The sequence below is a fragment of the Odontesthes bonariensis genome, chromosome 21, assembly GCF_027942865.1.
Source record: "Odontesthes bonariensis isolate fOdoBon6 chromosome 21, fOdoBon6.hap1, whole genome shotgun sequence".
NCBI classification, from domain to species: domain Eukaryota; kingdom Metazoa; phylum Chordata; class Actinopteri; order Atheriniformes; family Atherinopsidae; genus Odontesthes; species Odontesthes bonariensis.
In genome coordinates this window covers 30,934,830-30,955,274 of record NC_134526.1, presented here as the reverse complement: position 1 = coordinate 30,955,274, position 20,445 = coordinate 30,934,830, and the positions used below count along the sequence as shown (strand labels likewise).

The window sequence follows — 20,445 nt, the reverse complement described above, 5'->3', positions numbered from 1 at the left end:
CCCAGTCCCTTCCGCTCTACTTCATTCTGCTGCACCTAATGTTCTTCCTTACCTGACTCACCTCATTAACACGTCTTTGACATCAGGCTCTTTTCCTTCTGCTTTCAGGACTGCCAGAGTCACTCCCCTTCTAAAGAAATCAACACTTGACTCTTCAGAGATCAAGAACTACAGACTGGTATCCCTTCTACCCTTTCTGTCCAAAACTCTTGAACGTGCTGTCTTTAAACAACTGTCCTCTTACCTCCACCAGAACAACCTCTTGGATCCCTACCAGACAGATCGCTCCTACCAGGTCACACTGAGAGGGTCTGTGTCGAAACCACGTAGGCTCACCACGTAGGCTCACCACTGGGGTTCCCCAAGGTTCGGTCCTGGGTCCTCTTCTTTTCTCCCTCTACACATCATCTCTTGGTTCTATCATCCACTCCCATAACTTTTCCTACCACTGCTATGCAGATGACACGCAGCTGATTCTGTCTTTTACCCCTTCTGACACCCAAGTGGAAGCACGCATTGCTGCGTGCCTGGCAGACATCTCGGGGTGGATGTCGATGCACCACCTTAAGCTCAACCTGGACAAGACTGAACTGGTGTTTCTCCCGGGGAAGGGCTGCCCGTTCCGAGATCTGGCCATCACCATGGATGACTCTGTGGTGACGTCAACTCGGACTGCGAGGAATCTGGGTGTGACCCTGGACGACCAACTGTCGTTCTCTGCAAACATCACATCAGTGACCCGTTCCTGCCGATCCTGCCTCCTCTACAACATCCGGAGGATTCGCCCCTTCCTCACGACAAGGCAGCGCAGGTGCTCATCCAGGCTCTTGTCATCTCCCGCCTGGACTACTGCAACTCCCTCCTTGCTGGCGCTCCGGCTTCTGCCATCAGACCTCTGGAGCTGGTTCAGAAAGCTGCTGCTCGTCTGGTGTTCAACCTCCCCAAGTTCTCCCACACCACTCCCCTTCTCCGCTCTCTACACTGGCTCCCTATAGCTGCAGCATCCAGTTTAAGACTCTGGTGCTGGCCTACAGGGCAGTGGAAGGAACAGCTCCTTCATACCTCCAGGCTATGGTCAAGCCCTACACCCCCGCCCGACCACTTCGCTCTGCGGCCTCCAGGCGGCTTGCTGCCCCGTCACTCGTGACGTGAGGGAAGTTGCGCAGGTTACCAGTTGAGCCTGCTTGACGTCAGCTGTAGCTTGCTTTTAAACCTGTTCATTGAACTCATCATGTTGACAACATCTTTACCCTAAATTTAATTCATTGAGCTCGCCAGTGAGATAAATCTAAAACCCACTGGTGGTCCTGTAGCTTTGTATGGTAATCCACATGTTTTGAAAGCCTCAGGAAGTCCTTGATTTCAGGCAGCAGCTCCGTAAATGTGGCCAAAAATTTACCTCTGCTTAACCACCTGACATCCGTGTGAAGCAGCAGGTCTGTGTGCTCAGCATCATTCTCCTCCAAGTGAGCTTGGAAAAGCCTTCTCTGCAGACTCCTGGCATGAACTGAAGACACAATCTTCATCGCAATATCCATCACTTCTTTCATATTTAAAATCTTTCCACACAACCCTTGTTGGTGAATTATACAATGATAATTCAGGAAATCCGGGAAAGATTCACTGTCTTTGCACAGTGCAATGAACCCACTGGTGCGGCCCAACATAACAGTTGTGATGGAGATCAGCTTGAAGAGCAGCAGTTTTGTCTCACTAACAAATCCCATGAAGGCATTGCAAATATCCTCCCCCCTGGTGTGTCCTTTTAATGGCAAAATGGTGTCGCTCATCGTTTGGTGCTCATGTCTTCAAAAACCATCCTGATGAAAACACACAATTGTGCCACATCCACCATATCAGTCGACTCGTCAAATTGGAGTGAAAAGCACTCACACGCGCCAATATTCTTCCTCAGTTGCTCCTCCAAATCCACAGCCATTCCCTCACATTGCCTTGTGGTAGTATTGCTCTCTGTTTTATTTTTAAAGTCATCAAAAAGGCTATCCGCTGCCTCGAGAAAGGCTTAGCAAGGACGTGACTGACGCTATAGGAAGCAATAGTCAATAGCAATAGCAATAGCCTTACCCTGGGTCTTCGGTTTGGTAAAGACTGACTGTCGTGCTGCAAGCTGTGCTCTCAAATCCCGCACTTCTTTGGCACATAAAGGCGTTTTTGCAGGGAAATCCCTCTCGTAGCTCCCGTGTACCGTTTTAAAATGCTGCTCCAGATTGCCTTTCTTTGCCAATGCCTGCATTGCAGATCAAACAAACAGGCTTTCAATGAGAATAAACAAAAGTATTTTACTCCCATTCTGGGTGAAAATGGTAGGTCTTGACTCGTTTCTCCTCAGCCATGTTAACGTTTAGGAGTGCGTAACTGCTCTGATCGCTAGCTGCTTGCTACTGTTGACAGCTTTCAACTTTCTGTCATGCATGTTGCGCGCTACCGTAGGTCAAACGTGACCCACTTTTTTCTTTTTCTATTTTTTCACTACTTTTTTTGTGGACGTGTCCACAACGCATAACGACAACAAAACAAAACATACAGATACACATAAAAAAAACTTTATTTTTGACATTTTTCCTACAAGACGATCAGACCGCGATCAACTGGTTGGGCACTTCTGTGTTAAAAGAACCGCAACTGCATTGGTGACAATGGAACATCAAGACCAACCCGATTAGTACCCTCTTCCAGACTGGATTCCTCCGTATTCTGAGACCTATGATAGTGATGATAACTCGGAAAAAAGTTTTTAATAACAGTTCCTACTTGTTCTATGTAGAGCCAATGATGCAATGTATTGAATCTTTGTGAATTTACATTGCTGAAGTTTTTGCTCCTCACTTATTATTCTGCAAAAGATAAATCAGTCGTTTAGTTGTCAAAATGACAAAAGGGAGGATTGTAATGGGAAATTAGGTTTTTTTGTTCAGGTGTTGTAAAACACTTGGTTTTCCCTGAACTATTATACAAACAGAACTGCATGAACTGCTTTAGCAAATAATGTTTAACGTCATATGGTTGATTTTCCAACGTGCTCTGTACTTAAGATGGAATTTGAACTGTCTGGACAAATATGTGTACGTGGTCAAGACTATATAAAAGGACCGATCGTACCATCAGTGGGTTGTCCAGACTCTTGAGACCCCTGTGGTTTAAAGAAGCTGTGCCCTATTCCGCTGAATAGTGAGACTTGGTCTCTGGTTTGATGATTATTTCTGACTATTGCTGGTTGTTCATTCTAGTTTGATTTATTATTCTTTAATAAATTCCTTAAATCTTAGGAGACTTTTTGTTGTCTTTGCTTCCTCACCATTAAGGAAACAGTTTTTGCCTCTACAGTAACAGTTGGGGATAAGGTGCTTGTTGGCACCATCAGGTGGATTTGTCTCTTGGAGGAGACGTTTCTTCATCCCAGTTATTGGACTGTTGGCTAAGGGTTTCTGTCTGTGTTGTCTGAGACAGTTAATTTGTGTTGTCTTCCAATGCTGTGTGCAACATTTCAACAGCTAATTGTGGCTGAGCTACAAAAAACCCACACTTATCCATCCATGAAGATTTGAACTATGCCTGTAACATACTTTAACTTTCCAAGTTTGTCAACTGATTTTCATTTTATTTCTATGTGTACTTATTTTGTTATAGATTTTTTTTTTCATTTTTGCTCAATGTTTTATACAACAGTAGTATAATTTCCCTTGAGTGATTAAATTTAATTGAACTGAAAAGAAAAAAAAAAAAAGTTTCTGTGCAATCTGTTGGTTTCCTTAGCTAGGAAATTGTTTTTGAATTGGCTCTATATGAACGAATTGGATTATTTTATGAATAATTATGATTACAATTAATTGAATTCCAATTGGCTTGAATTGGACTTTATTATCTAAGTGCCTTGAGATGACATTTGTTGTATTTGGCGCTATATAAATAAAAATGAATTGAATTGAATTGAACTGAAATGGCCCAAGGTGAAAGAACAGTCTTCAGTTATCAGGTACCTCTCTTATGAAACCAGTTGTCAGTATGCATCCAGGATGCAGACACCCTCTCTACATATGAAAACTTGTCTTTTTGATAATGCTTATGGTAAGGGATGGCTCAGATGAAACATCCCATAGTCACGCTGCTATAGGTTTAGGCTGCTAAAGGATCTCCTGTTATGGACCTTTCCTCGCTGCTCTCTTTTAATCTCCATGTACATATGACATAATTGTTGTCATTAATTTGTGTTTCTCTTTCTCAGCAGGTATCCCTGGCCTGGTGTTGTGGTGCTTGTTGTTCCCTCTTGTCCTCTCAGCCCCCATTCGGTTGGGACAGATGGCTGCCGTTCCTGAGTCTCGCTCTGCTGGACCTTTCTTCCTCCATTCCTCCATTTTTTCTTTTAATCATTGCCTTGCGCATGGTTAGGATGGGGTATGGAATCAAAGAGCAGTTTTCATGCTGTCTATTGGTTTCTTTAGCTCGGCAACTTTTTTTAAATTGCCTTTGTATGAGTTTAACTAATATGGAATTGAATTAATTTGAATTGATTGGATTATGACTGTTACAGTCAGAATTGGATTGTAATTATGAAGTGAATTGAATTATAATTGGCTTGAATTGGATTGTGTCTTTCAAGTGCCTTGAGATGACATTTGTTGTGATTTGACGCTATATAAATAAAACTGAACTAAATTATACTGAAAGTATTTTGACAGTAATAAGAAATGTCATGTAAAGTGCTTTAATGATCAACAAAATTATTGTCAATTTTATATAAATTGACTTAACAAACATTTGGTCAGCTGTCCTTATACAAATATTTGGGTATAATTGAAAACAAAAAATCTTAGTAAAGTATCTTTTCAAATTGTGTGTGTCATAGTGTAGTCCCATGCCTTTTGATAAGTATGTTGCACACAGTTAGCATACGCAGCTAAAAGGATACAGTTCTGTTATGTCTTTACCATCTGGCTGTCTTATTGAATTGTATAGCCTATGTTGTGTTGTGTTTCTAGTATTGTGTACTACTTTAAATATTATGGTTTGCAGAGCATTAGCATTAACAAGACATGGTAATTATGAAGAGCAGCTATGTTATTTTAACTGACTCTCTAGTGCAGAGGTCTTCAACAGGGGGTCCGCGGAGGTACTGCAGGGGGGTCGCGAAATCTTTGGTTGATTAGATGATTTTTAATATTTCTTTTTTTTTCTCACAAATTGTGTGCAAACGTGTGCCATCCACAGATGGTTTGAGGATTCATTGTCCCATCTACATGCATGTGGATTATTTGAATAGCTCAGTGTTGTATGCAAGATGTTTGTTTATAAATGTCAGTGGCATGGCCACCCTGTACCTTGCACATGTTTAAAATAAAAACATGAATATATTAACCTGTGTATTATTTGAATAGCTTAGTATTGAATGTACAATAACAGAGTAGCTATTTTTATACACGGCACTAGGCCCCGTTAAATATGAAACACAATTGTATGCCATATAAATAGTAGGGGGGTCCCTGCTCCAACTCTCCATCAGTTTGGGGGTCCCTGGCCTGAAAAACGTTGAAGACCCCTGCTCTAGTGTATGTTATGAGTGGCTATATCCAGGTGTGAAAAACATAATAATGACGACAAAGTAAACATTAATTTCAATGATTGGATTGGGGCATGTGTGGTTTTCTTGCCTCACCTGCATACAGTTTCCTACTCTGGCATTTAAACCAGAATGAGGAGTGCCCCAATGCTTTTATGGAGCAAGGAGCATGGGATGTACCAGGAGTAGGACACTGCATAGCCTAGTGTTGTTGCAAGAATACTCTTGGAAGATTTAGAAATGTAGGAAATCTGAATATCTTGTCATGACAATTTTATTTGTGATTTTAAATTCATGTAAATGCTTTGTGTATAAGTGTGCTTGTGTTGTATGAATGACTGTTAATGTTGGTTTGTCTTGTAGGAAGGGCTCCCAGTACAAAGCCGGGAGTAAAATGTCCTTGTAAGGGATGTGTGCAGCTTAGGCCAGGAAAGACAGCGCTGGAGCCTGTAGCTAAGGACCTAGTGTTTATCGTGTAATTGATAGTTCTAGTTGGTTCTTTTTGGAGACTTTTGTAGTTAGTTAACTTTGTTTTTTTCTATTTGTTATTTTTCCTCTACAATGCACCTTTACACAACTGCACATGTCACTTTATTGGTAAAAAAAAAAAAAATCAGTACCAGGTGAAGTCTTGAGTTAAGCCTCAGAATGCAGGTGTTATCGCTGTTACCTCACATCTAAAATGTTCCTGGTTTGAACCATGGTGGTGTAGAGTTTGCAATGTCTCCCTGTGCCTGAGTGAGTTTTAGTCAGGAAATCTGGTTTCCACCAATCCAGATACATGCATGTTAATTTAATCTGGAAATCTAAAGTAGTTACAGGTTAGTGTTAAAGGTAGGGTAGGAGATCCTGGATTTTGAGTCCAGCGAAGCTGCATTTTGAAAATACACAGGTCAAAAGTCCCAACCCCTTTCTTCAGACTTTCTCCCTGAAGCCACGCCTCTAGAGTACATGAACGCGCAATGCTTGTTCACGAGCACGAAGGTGCACGAGCGCTGTTCTGACAGCAAGCATCGATCGTTGCCGTATTTAGTATTTAGTATTTAGTATTTAGTATATGCTAACTATACGTTTAATAACGCTAGGTGCTAGCCAAGCTGGCTCTAGTTTAGGTTCCTGCCAAGCTTCTGGACGCGTAATTCGTTCACGAAGAAGGGTACGCGCACAGGGGGAAGGAGGGGGAGGGGGAGGGAGGAGCAGATTGCAGTTTGATAGACGCATCAGAATCCAATCATCGTTAACAGTCCGTTCAGTATGATTGGATAGTGTTTTTCCTAGATTGCACGTTCTAGAGGCCACTAAAACTTTTCATTTTTGTGTCAAAACTTTTAATTAATTGGTTGCAATGGGGGTGTGAAGAGTATTTCAAGCAATATGTAAAAAAATGCTCCAGAAAAAGAACCCATACCCCACCTTTAAGTGTAAGCATACATAGTTGTATTTCACTATGTGCTAGCCCTGTGATGGACTAGTAATGGAAAAGTAGATAAATGGATTTTTTATTGTTTCCATTGAATAACTAGACATATCATTTAGTTTTTTAAATGCGGTGGTTGAGTGAACCTACTTTGTTATATTCCACTGGGGGCTATTATTTCTATTTATTATAAAATTGTTTTTTCCATACACAATTTATTGAGCTCTGTATACTCTGAGTCAGACTGGTTGTCTTAATAGGTCATGTTCTGATGAAATTTAGTCTGATTATTAATAGGCATAGGTGCATGTGGTTGGTTAAGGGTATTCATTCACTGAGGCTATGGAAATGTAACATGTGTATATGTGCGTGCTTCAGTAACGTTGGAATGGACTCGCAGTGTACAGTGTGGAGTGCAGTACTGCAGACTGTTCTCAATAGGCTAACACAGCACATTTGCTCTGCACCAGAGAGAGAAGGTGGGGAGGGGGGACAAGCAGTGAAGATGATGAGGAGAGATGGAGAGGAAATGGAGAAAATGGAGAGAATAGCCTGTGTGAGAGAAAGAGTGAGAAAATGGGAGAGCACTAATGATCTGATGGTCTGCAGTATTTTCTCCCTTTTCTGTGGAGCTCAGCGAATACTTGTTCTGCTTCTGGTTTCCCCCTCTTTTCTTTAATTGTTGGTAAAGGTCCTATCTTGGAAAGGAAGCGAGAGAGAAAGAGAGCAAGAATGTGTGGTGGGCATGAAACACAGTACCATATCCTTTTTGCCTTGATCCAATTAAGTCAAGTGTTTTAGTAAATTGAAAGACTGTATTGAGAAACAGAATGATGCTGAGAAGAGAAAGGAGGATGAAGGTTTTTAAGGAGACTGATTTGGAAGCAGAAAACAAAGCCAAATGTTAATTATAATACTGTAATGTCTAACTTCTGTATCTCTACATAAACAGATTCACGTTTTTTATCACCTATGACATAAGAAATAAAAACTGCTGACAAATAACTACAGCTGTCAACCATTCACCAGAATGAGCAGCTTTAATGTTAGCTACAGTACTTCTAAAGTTCTGCTTCTCATTTCTTAGAACATATTCTTGTAGCATTGCTTATAAATAATTTTTTTTGTTTGTATCTCTGTCTTTTCCTCTCATTCCCCAACCATTGAAGGCAGATGGATGCCCTTCCTCCAGGAGATGGAAGAGACCTCCAGAAGGGTGTTTAGGATAACATATAATTGAACATGAAGCAATACAGTTATTTCCGCAGAGCTTTGATGTGTCTTTTCCTCTTTTGAATTGGTTTCTAATCATAAATCATTTTCAACACACTTCAGCTTAATTGTGGGAACAATAAATGAATGTGCATAATGGCCTTGGAAGACATAACCAAAAATTAATATTTCTTAGAGGGAAGTGAAAACCCATCCATCCATAATTGGAATGGGGATCCCTAGGCCGTCCTCTTCTTAGCCATCTCCAACACCTCTTCATGGGAGACACCGAGGAATTCCCAAACCAGCCAGCAAGTCCTGGGTCCACACCAAGGCTGCACTCCAATTTGAGTTTGCTGTTTCATACCACTTCTAAATCAGTACTGAAATCTCTTGATGAAATTGTTTTCCAGTGTAATGAGAGAAGGGAGACCCTTAAAGAACTGCAGGTCAACCTGAAGGATTGGTTATTTAAATCACTGAACCCAGAATCAAAGACAAAATTACAAACTGGAGACACCATCAAGTTTCTTAAGACTTGATCCGTTAACTTTGTATATCCATGAAAGAGTGCAAGCCAAAGACCCTCAAAGAAGCAGAAAAAAATAGTGGAGACCTTCTTAGCTGCTCACTATCCATCAAAAGACCACTTCTAACTCAAGTCCTAATGTTCCACACCTTGTAACAAAGTCAAATGGTAGTTATTGTCTATAGAGTTAAGCACATAAGGGTTTCTAGCCCACAGATCACAGCTGGGGACTCGGACTCGTGACTCGGACTCGAGTTGCACTTACGTCGCACTAAACTGTGACGTTAGACTTGACTCAGACTCAACCCCAAAAGACTTCAGACTTGACTTCGACTCGATTCTCAAGACTCGCCCAAGACTATTGAAAAAACGTTATTTCATGTTATTCTTTTTATTCTTGTTATTTAGCTGTCATTCGTCTTTTCCATTTGTGTTTAAAGTCCAACGGGAGTGCCTTGGATCAGTACGTTTGCATATAATGCCTTCAGGCAGTAAGCCAACAAGCTAACAGCAGTGTGCAAAGAGTGAAGCATAAAGATACACAGTCATGGTTCAACTACATCAAACTTCATCCAGCATCTGAAAACCCACCCAGACAGGTTAGTCACTTGCTAACGTGAAAAACGTTAAAATTAGCGATTAGCCAGTAAACTAGCCACAACAAACTGTGTGCTAATGCTGTGAACAGGCAGATTGCATAGCCCATTTTCTGTTGGCCATATGATGTGGAAGAATTTGGGTTAACATTTCATCAGTTCTAGCATGTGTCAGAAGATAAGTCTATGCCATTGTCTTAAGTTACAGTCTCCATAGTGTTGACCCAATCTGTAAAAGGGTGTTTAGCCAAGGATGACTTATCATGCGTATCCCCACCGTGCAGGTCTGTCAGCAAAGACACTATCGAATTTGATGTTTCTGAAATGTAAAAAAAGAAGATTTTCCAGGAAGGTGAAAGGGGTTTTCAGAGAGCCAGTTTTTTTATTTTTAAGTTAGCAATTTAAGTTAGTACAACTTCTCATTTTCTTGCACTATGGTTGGTGTGTTTAGTTCATTTTGTTGTACTTTACATTGTTAAAATACAGTTATGAAATTGAAATACTTCTTTCTTAAAATCACATTGCAGGAAATTCTATTTACTGAACCTACAATTGGTCTATTTTTGTACTGTCCAATATGGAGGATTGTGGACAGGACTTGGAATTGACCCTCAAAGACTTGAGACTTGACTTGGACTTGCAAAAAAATTACTTGTGAACACCTCTGCCACAATTCAATTCAATTCAATTCATTTTTATTTATATAGCGCCAAATACAACAAATGTCATCTCAAGGCACTTAGATAATAAAGTCCAATTCAAGCTAATTGGAATTCAATTAATTGTAATCATAATTATTCATAAAATAATCCAATTCGTTCATATAGAGCCAATTCAAAAACAATTTCCTAGCTAAGGAAAACAACAGATTGCACTGAAACTTTTATTTTATTTTATTTTTTCGGTCCAGTCTCCCGTCCTGAGCGTGCCTGAGGCGATCTGAGGCATAGATTCCACTAAATTTGAGTCCATAAACAAAGTCCTCAAACCTACTCATTTATGTGGCTAGGCTCGTCGTGTTAAAGCAGAGTCCTTCATAAGTACATGTCAGTGACGTTAAGAGGGAAGTTGTCTTTGAGTGTCAACAGAGGGAGCTATCAATAGACAGCTTTCTATGCAACGTCATCAGTGAGGTGCACGTGAAACTAAGACGAAGAAAGCTGTGCCCTTTGGGCAGAGCTTAACTCCTAAACAGATACAAGAAGGCAGTTAACTGTACCAATCACCCCCAAAAAGGGATAATAAAAATGTCATATAAAAAGTTGAAATTCGAAGGCAGAGTCCCAAGGGGACCACAACAATTTGGAATGAGCAGAAGAAGACTGTGGAACATTTTGTACATCAAGGCCAGTAGAAGAGAAGACAGCAGTAGAAGTTTCACGATACTCAACGGCATTAAAGTCTCTGCAATATTCATTTGTGTTTATCAGTGTACAACTCTGATCCCGTGTCATATGGCCTTTCTCTTATACACAGAGAATATAGATATCTAAGGTTTTACCTGCACACAGGAATCTTGTACCAAATATGCAGAGAAATTGCGAGTTCCTGATATTATTACTGACAATGAAAAATTGTATGTGTCTTATACAGAAGGTGTCAGGTTGTAAAGTATTACTTATCGTGAACAGTATTACATATTCATCCCAGTGAAAGTAATGTTACTATCATGCTGCTATTATGGTCAAATAAGGAAGACAAAAACACAACTAAAATTAAAAAGACAGGTGAGATGATTCAGAAACATCATCAGCTTACATCTTCCATGAGTCCATAGCAGTGGTTCCCAAACTTTTTGTGCCCAAGGCACACCAAAGGACAAGTAAAAATCTAAAGGCACACCTATTGTGCAAAATAGCCCTTATAACACGTGTTATCACTCATATCATGTCAAATATCTGTAAATGTGCATAATTATTTACTAATGCCAAATAAAATGTAACAAAGACAACTATATTACTCATGAAATATTTATTAACGAAATATTTCAAAAAATAATTTGAAACTTTATCAAATTAGCCTTCATCAAAGCAGCAACACACTCATATAAACCAGACTAAATTAAAAATGAGGCAAAGGAAACTCAGCACAGAGAACTGTCGATGGCCCTAAACTACAAATTAGAAATGCAACATTTCAGCAATCAGCATTGAAACATGTGCTATTGTAAATATTTTGCCTACTTACAAATTAGTGAGATACATGTCCCTGTCAGATTTTTTTAAATCTTCGGTGGCACTGAGCAGAGGGCCACTCACAAGTCCTGTTCAACAGAGAGCCGTGCCCTCCTGTTGTTCTTCATGTGAACCAGAGCAGAGAACGCCAACTCACACAGGCAGGTAGTGGGGAAAGGAAAAAGTTGCTCGATCACGTGGTTGGAAATGCTTGGGTACTACGATGCAGAAGCATTAGCTCACTAGCAGTTAAGTTAGCATTAGCTAACTTCTCCCGACAGGACGCACTCGGGCTGAGGATTGTTGACACCCCCGGTCCAACTGAAGCCATAAGACGGTAACTTTCATGATACTGTCAGCTGGCAGTTTTTTCCTCTTTTCTTTCGGTGGTGGGTTGTCGGCAGTCTCTGCTCTGGTGGTTGGTGGTTTGCTCTGCACCAGAAAGCGCTCCATTTCCCCTCTTTCTCTGTTTTAATTTTGTCCTTCAGCCTTTGACGTGTCACGGTCTCATAATTCCCACCTGCTTAACTAAGTTAAGAGCAAAATATGGGGTTCTCTGAGGATTTAAAAAAAAAAAAAAGGTTTTTAGGTATAGATTTTTTGCATCTGTATTATGAAATGATTGCATACAAAGTACTGATAAGGTAAATGAAAAAATAAGTGTGTGCCGTGGGCTTTTTTACTTTCGTATCACTGCATGCTGTGTAGAGCGTGCAGACCGAAGTGCAGAGCGAGCAGAGCGAGCAGTCCCCTGCTTCCGAGCAGCAAACACCGTAACAGGCGCGGCTGTCGGCAGGCGGCAGCAGGCAGTGATACGAAGGGAGAGAAAATAGGGCCAAGCGATTGTGAGGTCTGAGTTTTTCTGGATGAATGATTTTGTGATGCAAATGTATTACTCTTTTGAACGCATATTGTTTTGAGAAGCAAAACGCTTTATTTTTTAAGCCCCAGCCAACTAGCCGGACTACCTTCGTCAACGCTAAAACGAGGCTGGAACTCTGCTCACAGGACGCAGCAGGGGGTAAGAAAATGTTCATAAATGATGTTGCTAGTATGGGATGTCATACAGCTTCATGTCAGAAGGGGCGAACTATCCCTTTAAGATGTTGGTTCATTTTCTCTGGCTCTGGCTTTTTTTAGACTTTTTGATATTCATGTTCTGCATGTGTTGGCCAGACTTCCTGTTTTCTTATATTTTTTTTTATTAATTTTCCTTTATTTTTCCTTTTTGTTTTCTGGCCTGCTTACTTCTTAGCTGGTTTCACTCATTTGATTGTCACCATTTCTTTTGTCCATCAAGCACAAACTTAGAATTTGGACTGGAGTGGTACACACCATATGAGCTATTGTAATGGATTTGCTATATCGTAATCTCCAGACTCGTGACATTACTTCAATATAGAAAGATACTGCAAAAATGGGAAGACTTCAACTCAATAAAGCACAAGTTTACTGGGTGCACAATTCCATATGCAGCCTGAAAAGAAAGAAAAGACAAAAAAGTCGATATCCAACTCCTCAATTGTCACTGAATAATTTGCTCTCTGTCTTTAACATCCATGCCTTGTGTAATCTGGAACATGCGAGGTATAATGGTATACTACATTTGAACGAGTATGCATGATGAAAAGTTCGAGCTCCCATTGGATATCATATTAACCGTGTGTACAGTGATGATATGTGGAAACCCTAAAACCCAGAGGAGGCTGTAACAGCACAGCATTAATGAAAATGGTTCGGTTGTCATATAAGAGTGAGGTGCTTTACATAAAATAAAAGCATTGCAGCAGGGAGTGTAAGAAGCATTAAAATACATAAAAGAATATAAAGAGAAACAAATAAAATCATTTAAATTAATTTAAAAACAAGCAACAGTCCAGATAAATTAAAAGATATCGTGCAGATTTCATGCATAGACACATGAGAACAGAAATGTTTTTAACCTGGATTTAAAAATGTCTCCATTTGGTGAAAGTTTAATCTCCACTGGCAGTTTGTTCCACTTGTTGGCAGCATAACAGCTAAATGCTGCTTCTCCATGTTTAGTCTGGACTCTGGACTGGACCAGCTGACCTGAGTCCTTGGATCTAAGAGCTCTGCTGGCTTTATATTCTCTGAACATATCACAGATGTATTTTGGGCCTAACCCGTTCTGGGATTTGTAAACCAGATGTCTAATTGTCCTTCGTTTTCACTTTTCAGTACATCTTAATTCTTGCACTACAGTCCAAAAATGACTGAGAGAAGAAAGAAATATGCGTAGATAGTCAGAAGAAGCCGCTATTCTTCGATTTGTTAAGCAATAGATGTAAATTTGACCTTAACATCATAAAATGTCAAGGTCAAATTTGACCTTTGAAATTCCATCAGTCAGTGTGTTGTTATCGTCCAACTTACTGATTCTGAAAGTACCAATCTCATTCTCTCTCTGCCGTCCTCCTCTTTCTCTCTCTCTCCTCCACAAACACACGGGCAGACTCCTCCTTCCCATCCTCTCCTCTCCTCCGCTCTCCTAGCCCTGTGACTCCTTGATGAGATTAACAGTCTACCGAGCAGCTCCTGGTAGTGGATGGGGAAGAGCGGCGGCCACAGCATCAGTTGCGAGCACCGAGCGAAGCATGCCCCAGCGCAGCCATGACTTGCTCGGCGTCAGATAGCGAGAAGATCGTAATCAACTGCGGGGGGATTCGACACGAGACCTACCGGAGCACTTTGAAGACATTGCCAGGGACACGGTTGTCTTGGCTGACCGAGCCCGACGCGTACAGCAACTTTGATTACGACCCCAAGTCCGACGAGTTCTTCTTTGACCGCCACCCCGCCACCTTCGCCTTCATCCTGAACTACTACCGCACCGGGAAGCTGCACTGTCCCAACGATGTGTGCGGGCCGCTGTTCGAGGAGGAGCTCGCTTTCTGGGGCATCGACGAGACGGACGTGGAGGCATGCTGCTGGATGAACTACAGACAGCACCGCGACGCAGAGGAAGCCCTGGACAGCTTTGAGACGCCTGAGCCGGACGCACCGGAGGACGACCCGGCGCTCACCGGCGGAGCGGACGGCGACCTGAAGCGGCTGTGCATGCAGGAGGACGGCCGCAGGGTGACATGTTGGCAAGTGTGGCAGCCCTGGATGTGGGCGCTGTTCGAGGACCCGTACTCCTCCAAATACGCCCGGGTGAGTGGCCGGAGCGATGTGTAATCTTCTGTGAAATCTTGCGCCTGCATTCTGTCATCATGTGCCTTTCTTGTCTTCGGTTTCGCCACTGCGCACTTTTATGCGTAAATTGACCCCTTTAACAGTGGAAGCAATGGAATGATATCAAGCCCCTCGATGTGTTTCCTCAGAAAGTAGACAAACCACCTCGATGAGCTCCTGATCTCACCTTCTTATTTTATTTTATGGGGATTTGGCCAGTTCTGGTGCTGATTTGTCCGTGTGGGCTACATCTGTCCTTCCTTTTCCTTCTCACTCTGGTGTCACCATTGGTGCACCATGTAGGAAAACATTAAAGGTTTCCAAGGTAATCTAATCAGGTTATGCCCTCATTTGGAATACAGATGTAGGGATTAATGAATTATTGCGGTGAGTCTCTTAGAATTTGTCTCTTTGATTAAAAAAAACAAACAAACACATTTCTGGATTTTGAATTATTAATGACAGAAATGATAGAAATAAAAGCAAAAATAATCTGAGCTCTGAGCCGGAATATCACCTTCATTTGCAGGAAGACAGGTTTATGTGTGAACCAGTCAAACAAAATGTACTCAACTAATAATGTGGAATTCTGTTTTGTTCATTAAATGAATAGATGCAGCTAAAACTTTAGCTTCAAACATTTACCACATTGGCCTGGCAACATGCCCTGTGACTGTTACCACAATCTTACTTCCAATTTATGACATTCTGACGGTTGATCAGGAGCCTATTAGCTAATCCTTTAACTGTGTTTCTCTGATGCAGAGAGAGCAGCTCTACAGCCGCATATAGCTGCTGTTCCTTCAGTGCAGTAAGTGACGCACTGGGTGTACCAACAGTAAACCAGTCAAACCTTGAGACTGCTGCTCTTATTTTTTGGCTTTTATTTAAAGTCCACGGATCTCATTTATCAGCCATGTCTATGCACAGAAAACGTGTCGTTAGTGTGTAAGAACGTGCCCATGTAAAATATGGAATTGGCCAACGTTTTTTTCGGAATGCGTGTAAATAAGCACAGCAACCTTGTGCAAAGGGAAACGATGGCTCGGGTGCTCGCGTGCAGTCTCAACATCCACATTTGTTCTTTCTTTCCTCAAATGAAGAAATTGTGTTTAGTGGGAAACAGACATGTACCCTAACTGGTGTGAACAACTTTGAAACTGGTGTCAAAAATGTGAAAAATATGTCAAGGCTGATCTTGCTGTTTGAGAAGATTTTGCAACCCATGCGCTCTGCAGTGTGCTTATTTTCAGAGTGTGCTGGTCTGCTTGCTGAGAGGACAGAGTGGCCTCTCAGCAGATACTACTTTTCAAAATACATACTGTTAGATTTATACCATCATTTAGGACATGTGTTATAGAGACATACTAATAGTTATTCTAAACTAGTTTGAGTTGTCCTCTGTGTGCCTCTTTTTGCAGATATGTCTTGTTTGTGCACCATGACATGTTGTTTTGGAAGTGAGTTTGCTATTAAACCATTTCTTTCTTATTTCTGATGGTAATCTCTCTTCTGATCCTACAGAATCGGATCAACAGCATTTTTTCTTGTGCGAGTAACCCATATTTTTACACAGTATATTGTATGAGTGCACTGTTGAATAATATGTATTATCTGCCCATGCACTTCATAAGTGTGCTCCAAATGTGTTTTTCTTTCTATTTTCATTTGTGTAAAGTACATTGTGTTGCCTTATGCATTAAATATGCTCTATAAATAGACAGATGTTCACTTGACTGATCTGAGGAAAGTAAGCAGTGCCTTATAGTTGGATTTTACCTCAGCAACAAGTAATTTAATCTCCTTTTCAGCTAATTTTTTATTTATTTTTTTGCAATTTGGGCTATTATATTAGGGAGGAACATGAACAATTTATTTGTTTTTTTTTAAAAGGACATTTTGTTGCCAAATATGGTCAATTTAGGGTTTTTCAGAAATGACTACCAACTGGGTTAGGGTGGTTTGGAGCATGTGGGGATTATCAAGAGTTGTTTCTTTACTAATGTGCATAAGAATGGCATGGAAATGATTATTTGTTTGCAATGTAGAACATTTTCGATGAAAGATTAATGTAATAAGGGCAGGGTTCTTTATGTAGACATTCTTTTATTTTCTTCTACTGCTATACGACTGTGCTGCTCCTTAAAATGACTTTGTTAAGGTTAGATAATCAAAGTACTTGGTTAAGATGATGAAAATCTCATGATCAAGTGCTCACATACACAAAATACATTTTATTGTCCAAAACTTCTGCAATATTTCCCATGGTGCGATGACAAAACGCACAGCAATTATTACAATTCCAGCTCAGGTGACCCATCCAGGTAAGTGAGACTAACTTTATTTCTGGTTCAAGTATTACCTTTATGCCGGATTGTTTCATTTGACTCAACATACTACGTTAAATTAACTGTATTTCTGGGTTATTATGACACAAAAACAGTCATTTTTCTCTACAGGTTTATGTAGTGTAGTTATTCAAATAGTACAGCTACTGCTAATCCTACTGGAACTACTATTATTTTACATTCCATTTTTAAAAAATAATAGAAATGTAGAATAGCAAACATACAAACATATGCAACATAAAATATATAATGAAATGTTTGCAATCGGAATACATAAAATTCACATAAACTCACAATATCACATAAAATAACATAGCTATAACACATCCATTAAATACAGCATAGACAACAAAATTGAGCTTTTTTTTTCAGATTTTGTAATCTCTAAATGGTGGCACCTTTTTTAAGATTGAAGTATTTCAGAAGTCAGAGTAGATCATCTGATATCTTTAATTTTGTCATCTCTTGAAGTTCTACACGTCACTGGTTTGTAAGTTCAAATAAACTCCTTTCAAATATACCAAACTGGTCAAGCTTTTCCCTGTAAGTTGGTCTTGTGACATATCTGTTCTGGAAAGTGATGCAGAGCCTTGCTGCCTTACCTTCTAATCGACCATTGTTCCGCGTGTAGTTATGCATCACACTGCAGAGTTGGCCCGAACAGCAAAGACTTTATTCTGATGTTTAAGGATTCAGTTATGGTTAGTCAGCTAGCTCAGCTGGTCCAGCAGGTGCTCCATGTACAGAGGCTACAGCCCCTCTCTGCAGCCGGTCCAGGTTCCAGTCCAGGTTCCAGGTTCCAGTCCTGGCTCTGGTCCTGTGATACATGCCATTCTGCCACTCTCTGTGCCCCCATTTTCTGTCAAGCAACTTTGCATAAAAACCACTAGTGCCAAAAAGATCTTTCCCCAAAAAGAAAAAAATCTGCCACAGGCTCCTGTAAAGACACTTTGATACAGGTAGCTGATGTTCTTTTTTTTTTTAGGACATCCAACATAATCAGGTAACTGGAAGAAGCAGTTATATTTCTTGACAATGAAGTGTTGCTATGTTTTTCTAGCAGTACAGCTTGAGCATACTCTATCACTGATTGCACAGTGTGGAGGTACAAACATGACGGAACTGCAGAGAAATCTTGGCCAGTGTTTTGAATGTGACACAGAAGAGAATAGAAAACAAGTCCATTTATGATCCCAGCCTGTATTTCTATGATGAAAGTGCATGATCATTTAACTTGTAAAAGATACTGACATTGATATTTAACAGACATTATAATTTTGAACAATCCATCACATACTGTGTGAACCTTTGCCTGCGAGATATTGATTCAGAACGTTCCAGAAAGAGGAGGCACCTTCAAAGGTTCGTAGTCCTTGGTCCCAGAGACATAAGCTCTTCAGCACCACTGAATAAGACAGGTTGAAAGTTCTACATACCACATCAGATCTTGTTTTTACCCACTAACACATGATGGAAGACATGTATTATTTGATTTAAACCTCTTTTTTTTAGGCTTCTTCCCATTCCAAATTTGAGTAAATTGATGAGGAAGTGAATGACGTGAAATGGCATTTCAATGATGGCAATTAGCTCATGCAGTTTCATGGAATTGTTTATATCGAAGATGTCCAAGTTTTTATTCGTTTGAGAAAACGACAGTGAGTCAGACGGTGAGAATTTCCCTCAGAAAGTGACGGTTGGCTGTCAGACGAAAAGGAGAGTGATGGAACAGAGGACAGCGAGGGCAGTGACCTCAGCCTGTTCAGGAGGCCTGGCTCGAGATCGTTATGATGGCGGAAAAGGTGGCTGTGGGTGGTTAGAATTTTACTGGAAGCAAGTTTGTCAGTACTAATGACGACTGGGTCTTTTTGAATACTGAGGAAGGGTACCATGGATCAGACACTTTGATGAGCCTTTTGGCTATTGAGGGGACGGGGATTTGAAAAATATTGAGGCCACTGATTGTTTTGTTCCTCTTCATAACTGATGACTTCTGGATACCAAATTAAACTAACAGATATGAACAGTGAAGACATCAAGTAAGATTAAATCAACTATTGAAGGATTTGCCAAATGTGTTTGAACAGTTGTCGGTATACCATGTGGAGCAGGAAGATTTACAACGAGTTAGGCCATAGATGTACTTTTTAAATTACAGGCTCACGTAAGCAGCTTGCTCTGTTGTAGGTGGAACTGTTCAGATTCGCACCTGTGCCCTACTTCTGTTATCAGAAGATTCCACCAGGGGGCACACCAGTTGACACTATCCAGAAAAAATTGGCATCGTCCCCGCTCAGTTTCTCCAACATTTTTCTTCTTGCACGAAAGTTTCCATAACGGTACTGATTTGTTGCCTGCAAGAACATATTTGTCACTGTGCATTGGTATCGTAAAGACACAGGTAATTGCAGACTTTCCTAATAAGCTTGCGTTCAAAACGAAACAAAAAATGATTTTTTTTCAACTACTTTTCAGGGTTTCTTATGTGGAATGAGGCTTAGGCTCATTGTAATAGTACATTTGTTTGGAGCATATTTCAATGGAAAAAGTTCTGATCTGTGTGCCTGATTTATTTGCATTTTAAGGAAACATGGACTTGAAATGTGAACTGGATGCTTTCTGCTGAGATGCTAGTATTGATGTTTTACTATTGTGGTAAGCTAATTCCATTTTACAATGGACACTCTACAGTATTTTTGCTTTTCTTTTGTTTGAAATCGTCCCAAACTTTAGACATTTTAGACAAATCTATTTCTAATTGTAGTCCTCATAATTTTCTTTCGGTTTCCTCCATCATGCCATCAAATCAAATTTTCTATAAACCCAGCATGCGTGCAAATTGTGCGACTGTAATAATTGTCTATGTCAAATGGCATACCACTGAGAAGGCATTTTTTGTGAATTAAACAGCACATAGATGCATAATAATTTGCATCAAGGATATTTTGAAATTGAGTTATTCGAGTTACTAAAGGAATCTTTTTAGACCGAATGGATATGCTGTTAATTTGTGTTCTCGATTAGTGACACAAAGTCGTGCAATCGACGCGATTAAAGGTTTTTATCACTTGACAGCCCAAATTTATACATAAAAATGCTCTTTTGCACTTCACCAATAAAACAGTCCTAAAATGAACATAATAGTTATATATGTATGTAATACAAACTCGATTTAGCCCTACTCTGTTTTTATGTACTTTTTGGGTTTCCCCTTTATTTAGTACCATGTAACGGATACTTTGTCAGTACTGCCTCAGCTGACATTCCAAGTGTGCTGAGTACCTACTTAACATACTAATGCAGCTGACCTTAACTGTTCAGAGAGAAGCCTCACCTTTGGGTGTAAAAATGACTGCAGCAGCACCTAAAATCCAGCACTTACTGACACACTTGTCC

At 40.4% G+C, this 20,445-nt stretch overlaps 1 protein-coding gene across 6 annotated transcripts in view; it reads left to right on the top strand.

Moving 5' to 3' along the window:
* Positions 1-13,907: 13,907 nt before the first annotated feature.
* The window catches only part of LOC142371619 (voltage-gated potassium channel KCNC1-like), a 181,658-nt gene continuing 175,120 nt past the window's right edge, over positions 13,908-20,445 (top strand). For all 6 annotated transcript variants that reach the window (XR_012768080.1, XM_075454327.1, XM_075454325.1 and 3 more), the window contains exon 1: positions 13,908-14,680. Coding sequence is in view for 5 of the 6 variants with exons in the window: in XM_075454327.1 (XP_075310442.1) it covers positions 14,138-14,680 (543 nt within the window). In the remaining variant the exon portion in view is untranslated. The remainder of the gene's footprint in view (positions 14,681-20,445) is intronic.